This window comes from Thunnus albacares, chromosome 16 (genome assembly GCF_914725855.1).
Source record: "Thunnus albacares chromosome 16, fThuAlb1.1, whole genome shotgun sequence".
Classification (NCBI taxonomy): Eukaryota; Metazoa; Chordata; class Actinopteri; order Scombriformes; family Scombridae; genus Thunnus; species Thunnus albacares.
The window spans coordinates 17127174-17140851 of record NC_058121.1 but is presented as its reverse complement, the minus strand read 5'-3'; the positions used below and the strand labels follow the sequence as shown (position 1 = coordinate 17140851).

General features: G+C 39.3%; 1 protein-coding gene across 2 annotated transcripts in view; it reads left to right on the top strand.

The window, feature by feature from the left end:
• Positions 1–12003, top strand: part of itpkb (inositol-trisphosphate 3-kinase B) — a 32766-nt gene extending 20763 nt beyond the window's left edge. For both annotated transcript variants that reach the window (XM_044377308.1, XM_044377307.1), the window contains exons 6-12: positions 3345–3444; positions 3965–4002; positions 4093–4268; positions 5021–5225; positions 7107–7208; positions 7700–7771; positions 8708–12003. In XM_044377308.1, the coding sequence (XP_044233243.1) occupies positions 3345–3444; positions 3965–4002; positions 4093–4268; positions 5021–5225; positions 7107–7208; positions 7700–7771; positions 8708–8917 (903 nt within the window). In that variant the 3' untranslated portion in view covers positions 8918–12003. The remainder of the gene's footprint in view (positions 1–3344; positions 3445–3964; positions 4003–4092; positions 4269–5020; positions 5226–7106; positions 7209–7699; positions 7772–8707) is intronic.
• Positions 12004–13678: the final 1675 nt, after the last annotated feature.

Genomic DNA, 13678 nt, shown 5'->3' with positions numbered 1-13678 from the left:
CCAGATTATGTTTGTCCTGTTTTGCCAATCAAATAATCCCTAGTTGTTTACCCACACAAACACACACACACACACGTGTAAATTAAGTGGAGCACAGAAAAAGGAGTATGTGAGCCTGAGGTGCTTGTTTTTAAAGCAGAGAGAGACGAGAGTTTGCGTGTGTTGCAGGACAGGAGAGCTCGGTCATGGTGTGGGCTGCGTGGCTGTGTTCACTGTGGAGTGTTGTTGTGTCAGTCGGAGCCGTCCTTATTATTATCATCATCCACCTCCGCATTAGCCACCTCCAGGTACTGTCACCCACACCGCCAGGGTTACTTTTTCAGTTCAAGTCTTGCTTATACTGTCGCAGAGTACTTTTAAAATCTGGATTTAGTCCTTGTTTTGTGATGTTTGACAGCTCTACTTTTGTTCTCAGGTTTTATTGAGCAGTAATGACGCTCAATAATAATATCAGTGTGATAACTAGCTTTTTTAGTTACACACAAACCAACCCCTCTCCTCTGATCGCATTTTAATGTCTCTAGCTCTTAAATCTACACAGTGTGACATGGTCTGTTATTACTCACTCTTGAGATAGTCCAGACTTTCTATTTCTCTCTCTTACTTACCCTCCCCAGTTCTCACATACACCAGCTGTAAGTGGGCAACATGGTAGATGGATGACAGTCTGAGGTGATGGAGAAAGTGCAGACCCTGGCCACTTACCAAGCTGTAGCCTGATACTCTTGCTCTCTTGCTAACTGGCTAAAGATGGTGGAAAAAATGAAAAGGGGAATACCTTGCCTTCTTGTCTGATAGCCCTCATAACTCAATCAGTGTTGCATTTCCTTAAATAAGAAGCCAGAAACAGTGATTGAAATCTGATTAAAATGTGAAAGTGACATTGAATCGGCAGACAAATTGAAATCGTGAGTGTCATTTTGTCTCATTTCAACCTTTATTTATCTAACTTTTCAAACGTTTCTAGTGAAAGCCTCTACTGGATGTTACCATTTCAAATAACACCTACTTTCACTCAGTCATTTCTGTGTTTCAGACTAGCTACACTAGCTGAAAATGCAACAAAGACGAGCGTTAATAAACCCTATGATATCCCAGGGTCAAGACTCTGACTCAAGAATTGCCTCTCGCTGAGACCCATTTCAGCTGACCTACCTTGAAGTCAGTTTCCACCATGTGATCTGTATATATGTGTGTGTGTGTGTGTGTGTGTATGTACGGGGTGATTTTTTTTCCTTTTGCTCTACTTCAGTGGTGCAGAGAAAACCCCTCATGTGACTCCTCACTGTCTGAAACAGAGAGACAGAAAGAGAGAGATGGGGGGGGAGGTTGAGAAAATGTGTGTGTCAGAAGGTGTGTGTGTGTGAACACATCTAACCATAGATAGTCATGTTATCAGCTTATGAATTTTCAGCAGGTCCAGCTTATGTGACATGAGTTATATATCGCCTTCTATGGTCCTCTTCTCTTATCTTACCCATCCTCTCCTCCTCTCCTCTCCTCCCCTCTCCTCCTCCCGTCTTCTCTTCTCCGGGTTATTTGTAGACATAATATTATTTCTTCAGGCTTTTGCGGACCAGAGGAAATCTCCTCTGTGTTTAACATGAGGAAAGTAGGTCATTTGCACCTGTGTGCGATTTAAGACAGGAAATTTCAGTGTAAATATTATATTAAATAAGATTCAGTAACTGACTTGGGTGAATTTAATGTATTATAAAGTAAAGTGGGTTCAAGTGTCTTGTTTCATGAAGTATTTTCTATCGTGTTTTAAAGGGAAAGCTCTAAACTGGTTGTTCCAACAAAATGTTTCACAGCCAAGCATTGTTTAAACCCACAGAACAAGACATCTGGAATTTTTCCATCTGATGTAATGCTGCAGGCATAAAAATGGTGTTTGGGGTTTGAATAGTCTACTCAACTAGAGTGTTATTTATTTAAGCTTCAGTGAGTTGTTGCAACACGCAGAAAAATACATCCACACATACATGTACTAATTCTGAAACTACTAACAGGACAATTTACGGGAACATCTGGGCTTAGAGATAAGAGTATTTTTTGAAGTATTATGTCTTTATTTTGGTTATGGATAGTGGATAGTTCATTTTTAAGGGTTATAGTCAAGAAAATCAACTTTGCTTCTTGATAGTGACACTTCTGATAAGTTTTACTTATTCTACAAATATTTTTTCTGGCATGTCCTTATCTGGTAAAAATAACAGTTATTGTTCTGCAGGGAACATACAGTACATGTCTTGACTTGAGTCAGTCGGTGGTCGCTGAGAGAAAACCTGTTGATCTTGACACAACTTTCCGTGCGTGTTTGTGTGTCAGAGAAAACAGTCTCTGTTTGTGAATGACTGTGTGTGTGTGTGTGTGTGTGTGTGTGTGTGTGTGTGTGTATGGCAGGAGTCCCTCAGTTCAATGTGTCCTTGCCAGGGGACAGGGAGAGCCCTTGGAGAATCACTGTGTGTGTGTATGCGTGACTGTGTGTGTTTTGGTGAGTGTGTGCGTTTGTTACCAGGGGAAACCCCAGCTCGGTACTCCCAAGTTGAGTTAAAATGTTCTGAAAACAGCCAGAGAAAAAAAAAAAAAGGGAGAGGGAGTGTAAGAGAAGCTGGCAGAGAGAGATTGAAGAGAAGCCCCCTAGGGTCAGGGATGCCCCACTGTGTGTGTGTGCGTGCCTGTGTTTTAAAGACTTGTTTTGCTCATGGCCATTAAACAAAGCATGTAAAAAAAAAAAAAAAAAAAGCACGGGATGAGCCAAAAGCTTCAGAGGGGAACTCAGACTACAAGTACTCTGTTCCTTGGGGGATGGTAAGCTGGTCGCACACTTCTATAACTGTAGGGCTGCAAGGAACGTTTATTTTCATTATCGATCAATCGTTTTGTCTGTAAAATGCATTCAATCATCACATTTGAGAAGCTGAAACCAGCAAATGTTTGGCATTTATGTTTAAAAAATTACTAAAACGATTATTTGGTTATCAAAATAGTTCACTAATCGATTTATTGACTAACTGTTGCAGCTCTAGATGACTCAGCTGAATCCAGAAGTCATAAAGTTCGACTGGCTAACTTGTTTGCATAACCAGAAGCAGCCGTTATTATCAGATTGACCTACATCAATTTAAAAAATGTTTTTTTATTTATGGATGGTTGAGCGTTCAATCAAATGACCACGAATACAGATAATGATTAAATTACAACATTGCAGTAACACACAGAGAAGATTATAGTGGAGCTTGTGGTTAAATTAAATTCATCACTCAAAAGCACACATAATGTAGTTGGCGAGACATGTTTGCGAAGACTAATCACATATATCTGTCTGTGTGTGGCTGTAGCACAAGTCCTGGAAGAAGATCAAGAACATGGTCCACTGGTCGCCTTTTGTCATGTCCTTCAAGAAGAAATATCCCTGGATACAACTGGCTGGGCACGCAGGTATTTGGACACACAAACATGGTTCATACCAATAAAAAATAAATAAAATAAAGTCAACCCCGTGTGACTGACAGGAAGTCACACGGGGTCAAAGCAGGATCTTAAAAGTCCTGACACGACCCTAATCAGCAGTATTCGGGCTGTCTGAACATGTGGAAGCAGCGTTAGAAGCAGGAAACATGCACTACTAATTACCTTTCACACAGATGCAGAACATATGTGCATATCGGTGATCAGCTGGTCAGCAGGTGTTGCCTTTTCAACATGTTCAAAGGCTTTTACAAGATATGAGGTGACACATGTTAGTGCTAGCTCTCTGAGGCCGGGTTGGTGTGTGTGTGAAATGAGAGCAACACGAATGGGGAAAGGTACTGCTGGTGTCTTGAAAGTTCAAAGACCATGCAGTTCATTTGTGTAAAGCTAGTGTACTGACTGTACCTTACTAACCTAAGGTGAGATATCACCAGTGACTCTGATTTATGTGCTGCGGCTGCTTCACAGTAACAGTGTTTCTTTACAGGGAGCTTCAAGGCAGGAGCCAACGGCCGCATATTAAAAGTAAGTTCACAACAATCACGACCTACTTTCTCAATGTTGCCCCTAGTTAACAGTATAAAACACTAATAAAATGTTCACAATATCCTTCAGAAACACTGTGAATGTGAGCAGCGCTGTTTGTCCCTCCTGATGAGGGACGTGCTGCGCCCGTTCGTCCCCGGTTACCATGGAGATGTAGAGAAAGACGGCCAGAAATACAACCAGATGGAGGATCTGCTGGCGGAGTTCGACTTCCCGTGTGTGATGGACTGTAAGATGGGAGTGAGGTGAGAAGACGTCACATGACATGACATCACATAAATTCACTTTAATGTCCTTTATTGTGATAGCCTGAATTTTGGAGCTAAAAGGAATGACATTTACAATAAACCACAGACTGTTTTGTGTTTCTTCCTCTCTACTGGAATAATTTTGGTTTATTACAGCTTGGGTCTTGTTTCATAGTTTTGCCTATCATTTATATCAGTTATGATAACATTGTGCTCACAGAGTAATTGCTGTGATACCTCATTACACACGAAAACTATGCGTGAACTACGGCACGTACAGTAAGTCAAATCTGAGCTAGGAAGTCAGCCTGTAATAATTCATAATTCAGGTAATAATTTTACCATCCACCTTTGTTTTCTCTTCCAAAGACGTGTGGTTAACCTGAGCGTTTGTTTAAAAGTCGTGTGATCGTTTCACCGCTCATGTTTCTTGTCCAGTCAGACTTTTTTAGGGATGTTTCTGCGTTCCCAGATCTCAGCAGTTAACTTGGAGAGCGCAATGTTATTATTACTGATAGGACTGAGGGCCAGTAGCTCTAGATTAAACTATTAACAGCGAGATCTTGCAGGCCGCTGTGAACAGCTGTGTCATTCTGTTTCTGTTCTGTTATTCTTCACACATTCTTTCTCACGTTCTCTCCTCATCTCTACCTCTTCCTCCTACCTGCTCTGCTCATGTCTTTTGCCCACCCTTTCTTCTCCTCCTCTGTTCTTCACCGCCTACCACTTGTTTTTGTCTTATCCTTTAGGACCTACCTCGAGGAGGAATTGACCAAGGCTCGTAAGAAGCCCTCTCCGAGACCGGACATGTATCAGAAAATGATCGAGGTTGATCCTGCTGCGCCGATGCCAGAGGAGAACGACAAGAAAGCGGTGACCAAGCCCAGATACATGCAGTGGAGAGAGACCATAAGCTCCACAGCCACCTTGGGATTTAGGATAGAGGGAGTCAAGGTAAGACTCACAAAGAGAAAGGTGTTTGTGTGTGTATGTGTGTGTGTGTGTGTGTGTGCGCGGCTTTCCTTCCCTCCTTTCTTCCAGCATCATGTGTTCGTCCCCGTGTGGGTGTGGGTGTGTTTGTGTCCTTCAGGGGCATGATCTAACTTCCTGTTTTTAACAGAAACTTCCTCTGAAGTATATGTTTGTACATCAGTTCCTTTGTCGTACAAGAGGCCTGTCTGTGGCAGCTCTATAGGCCGCGGCATCTGGCACTGACACTGTACACACACACACACACACACACACATACACACACAAATCTCTCCGTCTCTGTCTTTATTTGAGGGTCATGGCTATATAAGGACATTCACAGCCTCCCGGTGGTCTGTTGCCATGACACTGAGGGTTATCCCCAGAAACACAGTGTGTGTGTGTGTGTGTGTGTGTGTGTATGTGTGTGTGTGTGAGAGAGAGAGAGAGAGAGAGAAGTATTGTTTAAATCTATGTTTATGTAAATGCAAATTAGTGTGTTTTTGTAACTGCAGTATGTGTGCATTTCTTTATAAGCTCTTATGTATGTGAAAAGTGTTTGGTAATCAGTATGGTGTGTATGTGTGTGTGTGTGTGTGTGTGTGTGTGTGTGTGTGTGTGTGTGTGTGTGTCTACGTGTATGTGTGAAAGAGCCCGAGCTGTTCTCAGACCTGAACCATAAAGGGAAAAATAGTTCTGTCTCCAAATAATACCTTGTTGCTTGGCAGCCAGCAGAACATGAAAGGCTCATTTATTCCACTCTGAACCAACCAACTAGTTGGTTACCACTGCTGGTGCTGCTTCTGCTGCTCATCTACTATAACGCCACTACTACTGTACATGCACTGTTAATGCTATAACTCAGGCACTAGTTCCACTACTGCTTTTACTAGATCTATTACAAGTACTACTTCTTTGATTTCGTTATTACTCTGGGTGGAAAGTAACCACAGTAAGCAAATTTACCACATTTAAATACAGCTTTTACTTTTTTTACATTTTTTTTTTTTTACATCCTTCTGGGAAGCTTACCGCTTGTGTTCCACTGCATTTTACAGGGAAATAACTAAAAGCTCTAGTTCCTAAGACCCCAGGGACAGAGCTGTGCATTGAGTTGATTTTGGTATATTAGCAAAACTAAGACCAGAGCTGCAGGTCATGTGATGCCCTCAGGCCCATCTATAAAAATTTCTGCTGAAAATGTCCGCAGGATCACTAACATAAAACAACTGGTGTTTTTCACTACAGTCATAAATAATGAGTAAATGTCAAAAACAGATTAAAGCAGGCTAAAGCTAAAGCCATTTTGCAAAACATAATGAGCTCATTAACTCTGATTTACTGTTAGAGTTTAATCTAGTTAGTGTAACAAAGAGAAATACAAGTCTGTTCAAAATGACTTGCGAACCAGAATCAAAATTGGTGAAATGATGCAGAAACAGTCAAGAAAGTCAGATTTTTGTAAATGGCTCTGGTCCATAAACAGTGAAAGACTGTTCCCTGCTTTATGGCTAAATCTCTAAAAATATCTTTCCCTCCCTCTCTCTTTTTTTTCTACCATTGTTTGTTCTAGTTTTCTTGTCCATCCTCTCCTCTGCTCCTTCTCCTTCCTTCCTTTCTGGATTCAGTGTTCCTTTCCTGTCCTCTGCCTAGCCCCTGCCCTTTGCGTCTCTACTGTACAAAAAGCCTGGAAGTTGCAGTTTATGAGGACAGAATGAAGATATACTAAATATAAACATTTACTTCATGCACACCCTAATGACCCCAACAATACTGCATGGTTATATACTACTAGATCAAATAAAAGTCAAGTTGAACTCTCACTTTAAGTCAGTTTTCATGCAGATTTTCTCCTTTCTTCTCTAGAAGGAGGATGGGACAGTGAACAGAGATTTTAAGAAGACAAAGACGAGAGAGCAAGTCACTGGAGCCTTCCACGACTTCGTCAAAGGAAAGAAAGACATACTGGTGAGTGTGTTTGTAGTTCACTGTGTGTCTGTGTGTGTGTAGCCTCAATAGGAACTGATAGAGCTGTTTTGCACAGTGTTAATAAGCTCATGGAAAACACACGCATACGTACACTGTGACCTTAAGTGTCCTGGGCCAGAAGAAAAAGGAAGTCCTCGGGAACTCCCTGGGACTCTTTACACACACACACACACACACCCACACTTAGTATTTGAAAGCGATGCGCATTCATTTGTGAGTGTGTTTGTTGTGTTGAAAACTCATTTGAAATCAGAGATAAAATAACAACATCAAGACAGACTTTCAGTATTCGGTGTTTGAAATATATCTATCACACATTTGATTGTAAAAGCTATTAAAAGTGGAGCACACTGGTGAGTAGTGAGTAGTTGATTAATTCAGCTGCCAACCAAACTGGCTGCATCAGAACTGGAAAGAACTGCGTGAACAAGATATAAAAGCTCGTATGTGTTGTTTTTTTTTTTTTCCAGAACGTTTATCTAGCCCGGCTGAAGGAAATCAGAGACACTCTGGAGATCTCCCCGTTCTTCAAAACCCATGAGGTAAAGACACAGTTCCAGTGATGGAAACTGTTGCTCTGCTGGTCTCTGCACAGTTGCTGCACATCATGGTTCCATTGCAACACATACATATAAAGTGAAAATAAACCTGACCATATATGTTGTTTATAAATTTATCTGAAAAGTCAAACAATTAAAACTTTTATTCACAAAGAAATGATGTGAAAAATATGTACCAACTAGTCTGTGAGTGGGTTTTAATAGATGCAAAGTCATATCCAGCTTTGTTTTCACTTTTTCTGCAGTGTCACGTTGTGGTGAAATGATATTGTCTAGTGGCATGTAAATTATACACACAAAAATGCATTTTAGGCTTCATAATGGCCATGTAAAGTCAAACTGTTGAGATTTTCCATAAATAACCAACAAACCTTAAGCAATCTTTAAGCATTTTTACAATATTTTTGGGATTTGCCTTACTGCAACTTCTTGATTCTTGCAGAACTGGGCTCAATTCAGAATTTTTATGCTCTGTAGACTGTATTCACTTAATTAAACAGCATGTTTTACATATTTTTATTGGGTTAATTGGTTAATGTCTATCTGGTATCACTGTGCATAAATTTGTAATGTATTGATGTAGTGATTAAGTGTAATTTATCGGTGTGTGAAGCAAACACACCAGTTCACAGCAACATATACGCAAATAGCTGTTCACGTCATGGAAACTGGACAGCAGCAGCGCTGACCACACATGCACACATTCAGTTTCTCACTCACACACTTGCACACACACACAAACAAACAAACTAAACAGACGTGAATGTAAGAAGAAGTTGGTGTGTCAAAACAGGAAGTGAAATGATGTTTTTAAAAGATACACATAGATGCACATAGTTCAGCAAAAAATGTAAAACAGTTTTAGTAATTCAGTTTCTGTTTTTTTATTCTTTTTATTGTTTTCATCTGTCTCTGCAGGTGATTGGCAGCTCTTTGTTATTCGTTCATGACAGTAAAGGACGGGCCAAAGTCTGGATGATCGACTTTGGTAAAACCACTCCACTTCCTGATGGAGAGGAACTAACCCACCGAGCGTCATGGTGCGAAGGGAACAGAGAAGATGGCTACCTTTTTGGACTTGATAGTTTGGTGGACATCATTTCATGCATGGTGAACTCTGAGACTTGAAGTCTGAGGAGTTTCTAAATCCAAGTGAACATTTGGACACACAACCACTTCCAATTCAGTCTTTATTTCTATGGTGAACACTTTGGACTTCCTCAAGGACTTCTTCTCAGATGCTTGTCCTCTTGTTGGAAAACCGCATCATTCCGTAACAATACGTGGCCGAATCCCAATGATGGATGCCGTCTCTTTTTTCATATTCAGTGGAGATTCAAGAGCTAGTTCTTCCCCATTCATAACCTTTTTATTGTCCTTAACCTCTAAAGGGCAGGGCATAATAGGCCTTTTTCATGGCAGACATTTTAACTTGCAATAGCAGGGAAAGCACAGGTTGCTAATAACATTAACGAGGGCTCAGTTACATTAAGTGTCTCAATTGGCCATGGGCCAGCATGCACAATATCATTAGTGTTATTAATTACACCTGTGCTTTTCCTGCAATGACACGTCAAAATGTCAGCTGTCAAAAGGGTCTTCTTTTACATGCATTATAACCTTTTTTACTGAAAGAATTCTCCATTTGAAACTAGAAAACATACATTGCTTAATCCAAATTAAGTGAGAAGGTTGGGGATATTCTATATTTTTATTATTGTGAAAAAATCCCCTGAAAAGACCAAAACCATCAATTTATTAATTCAGGTCATGAATATATAGTTTTGTTTTTGTTTTTTTAAAAAAAAAGCTAAATAATTTTCTTCAACAGTTGGGCACTGTAACATTACTCAAACAGGATTAAATGGTGCACAGAGGAACATGACTGGCTACATTAAGACTTCTTAATGGGATACATTCATCATTGGTTTTGGTATTTTCATGGAATTTGCTGATAATAAGAAAAATACAGAATATCACTTGACATAGCCACTATATTAAAGCCACTATATGAGGAATTTTCTACTAGTGGTCGTATCAAAAAAGACACTGTGTTCGTCTAATTTTTCTAGAAATAAGCACTTAAAGCACAACAATTAGCCACCATAATTTGAAAGATGTTGTAATCACATAGAAAGTATACACATATAATTTTAAAAAAAAAATTCAAAACTCCCGTACTTGACCTTGCCAATGGTTTGGGGCCTATTTAATTTTAAATAGACTGTCTTGTTCCCAGCTCCTTTAGACTCTAATAGAGATATAATAGAAGAAATACAATTTATCCCTGATTCTCACTTGAATCAGAGTGAAATTGTACTTCTGTACTACAGATCTGAACTCCAATTTATTGGACTTTTTTTCTGTTTGATCACAATTTCAAAAACATGTCTGCACTTAATTACTTTTCCACTGTTCGAGATTGTACAATTTCTGTGTGTTTTTAACTCATCAAAACATTATTTAGTCGTGTTTTACGGCAGAAAACAAAACTAGTCTTTTTTTAGCGGTTTTTCACTTCTGTTTGAGCATTCACACTCAGAGCCGTAGACAGAGTTTAAAAACTGTAAGTTGGTTATTGAGGTTTTCGATGGCAGCCATGTTTTCTCCACAATAATCTGGTTATAACTGGCAGTTAGGTGGAGCTAAATTAGAAATCACACAGGAGTTACAGTATGTTATTGGAGGGCATTGTTTCATATGTGACATATTTGCAGCTAACATGGCGTCCATAGTGCTTCCCTAGCCAAACACTTGTCACCCCCTCTCACACTTTGTTGGTGTGATAGTTCACAATGTACAGTAAGCTAGAGTTATTATGTAGTTTTTTTTTTGTAACATAATTTTAGTGTACTCAAAATCCTGTGGAACACTTACAGCCATGAACAATCTTATTTAAGCTATACAGTGCCTTGACATTACAAAGCCAAGTCAGACAACTGAAAATACGTTCTTACTTTTTAAATGTTACAATGGATTTTTCTGCTAGTCTTAACTGTCCGTTTCTTACTTTTAGTCTTACATGGGTGCATGTTTATTATCCTCTAAGTTTGGTAGCTCACTCTGTTTTATTTATAACATTATATATGGGATACTGTGACATTTTGAACTTTGGGCTGTTCTGTTGTTGTTTTTTCTTCAAGCATGTGTTACAACATGAGGGAAAGTCAAACTGTAGGGCAGCTGGCTGACACTGTGGACATCCCGTCTTCAAACCAGAGGATATGGCTAAAGAAAAGATTGATGTTGTTCAGCTAACGCATTAATTTTGGCAGGGAATTCCAGCTGTTATTTAGATGTTGGTTGGACAGAGGAAGGAGAAAGGCAAAAAACTTTTACTTACTCATAATGTAACATTGATGATCAATAAAACTCAACAGCTTGTTTTTCTCTACCATATATTTAAAATGCCGTAGTGTTCAGTTGGTGTTTGCAGCGATGGTAGACAGAGAAAGAGACTGATTGTAATTCCATGCAGTGCCTTCTTAAAGAAATACTTTGGCATTTTGGGAAATGCAATTATTCGCTTTCTTTTCGAGAGTTAGATGAGAAGATTGATACCACTCTCAACGCTAAATATGAAGCATTCACTAGCAGCCGGTTAGCTTAGCTTAGCACAAAAGCAGGAAACCGGGGGAATTAACTAATGAACGTGTGATATCTTGTTTGTTTAATTAAACAAGTTTTTGCACAGATTACACAAACAAGATATAATGTGTTAATTAGTGAGCGTTTGAGGTGCTGTCAGGGGGATTTTGTTACCTTTGGACAGAGTCAGGCTACCCCCAGTCTTTACCAGTGTTTATGCTAAGCTAAGCTAACCAGTTGATGGCTGTAATGTACAGTTATGAAAATTGTATTGATCTTCTGTAACTTGCAGTAAGGAAGCGAATAAGGGTATTTCCCCAAATGTTGAACATTCCTGTAAGACCAACCATCTTAGCTTTTGCTTATGCTCCCCAATGTGCACTTACAGCTGTTTGTTACAATAGTAGGTATCATATTTGTTCTGGTTTTGCCGGCTTGTGTATTTATTTGGATTGTTCCTTTTAAAAAAGTGTGTATTTGGTGAACAAAAAACAAAACAAAAAAAAAAAAAGACCTGCTTCCACGTGTGATTTCTTTGAATTCTGGTATCAAATCATATGTCTGAGTTTCTGTGCATCTGTCTAAATATCTGTTAAATGTCAAGACAATATAAATTTGTTATTCAAGAGTCTGAACAATCTTAACCTCAAAATCATAAGAAAATTTTTTAAACAGTCATCAAAGCTGGAGTCAGTAAATCCTTACAGAGTGTTGCTTTCACCTGTGAGGACACAACCTCTTTCACCTGACCTGAGAAATCCCACATTGACCCCACGCCTCTGCTGCTTCTTGGCCACATCGATTGCTGTGTTTGCATCATGCTCATTTGCCATTCAAATCCCCACCTTTCCACAACAGCAGCATCCGGAGCTGGTGGGAGAGAAAGGCTGAGAAAGGGCAGTCAGATGTATGTATTTTTCATTTTACGGAGGGTGACGTTGAGCTTTTTAGACAGTGGTAGAAAGTAACTAAGTACATTACTCAAGTACTGTACTTTAAGTACAATTTTGAGGTGCTTGTACTTTAATTGAGTATTTCAATTTGATGCTAATTTATACTTCCAGTCCACTACATTTCAGAGGGAAATATTGTATTTGCTATTCCACTACATTTATTTGACTTAAGTTACTTTTCAGATGAAGATTTGACACAATGGATAATATAAAAATACAACACATTGTTTAAGATGAAACCAGTGGTTTCCAACCTTTTTGGTTTTGATGTCTAAAAAAAGCAGTGTGTAGTTGGAGTCACATTTCAGATGTCTATGATCAAGGCAGATGGCCGCCCACCTAGAGCTCGGCTCTGCTCGAGGGTACTTCCCATTAAAAGGGAGTTTTTCCTTACTGCTGTCAAAAATTAACCTCTTAACATCCACTGGGTCGCCGGCGACCCGCTTAAGCCAGTTGTAAGCAGCTTAGCATCACACAGTAATGAGTAAAAGCAACTGACACAACTTGGCCACTTGGAGACGTTTTGGAGAAGTTCAGGAACACCAGTGGCACCACAAACTAAAAACTCCCTAGATCTGATAAGTTTAGGTCTTGAGGTCTGGAATTTTATACAGCTGTGGTTGACAAGATATAGAAGGTATGTGGTGATTTGCATTGTTCTGGCATAAAGCAAAGTCCTAGTTATTGTTATACAAATATGACTCATTATAGACCGGGAGCAAAAACACTTTTTTGATCCTTATTTGAACTGATGTAGTTTTGGTTGTGTTTTAGCCACGTGCTAAAAACGTACATTTCCAGAAACCAGAAGGTGTTACCTTTCAAATGAAACCTAATACGTGCTTTTTGGCCTCACAGTTCTTCTGTTATGAGCTTTTCTATTAAGGTTAAAAAATTAAAAAAAAAAAAAAAGGTGGATGTTAAGAGGCTACAGAGTATGGTCTTGACCTGCTCTATGTTGTTGTGATTTAGCACTATATAAATAAAACAGACTTGACTTGACAAACAGTGATTTTTCCCTCTAAACTTCTTACATGTTTTCATTTCAATAAAAGGTCAAACGATCCAATATTTCACCAAAAAACAAAGATAAGAGAAAAAGTCCAAAGACTGAAAACACATTTGTGTATCAGAACTTTGTTTTTTCTTATTTCTCTCCCATTAATCATCTCAAGACCCCTCAGATTTATCTGCTGACCCTTTGGAGGGGCCCCTCCCTTGGGTTGGGAACCACTGAACTAAACTAGCTAACTGTATATAAAGTAGTTCAAACTAGCTCCACCCCCGCAGCTACAACAGTAACATGCTGTTTACACACTGATATTTCAGTATTAATAGTCTAATGATG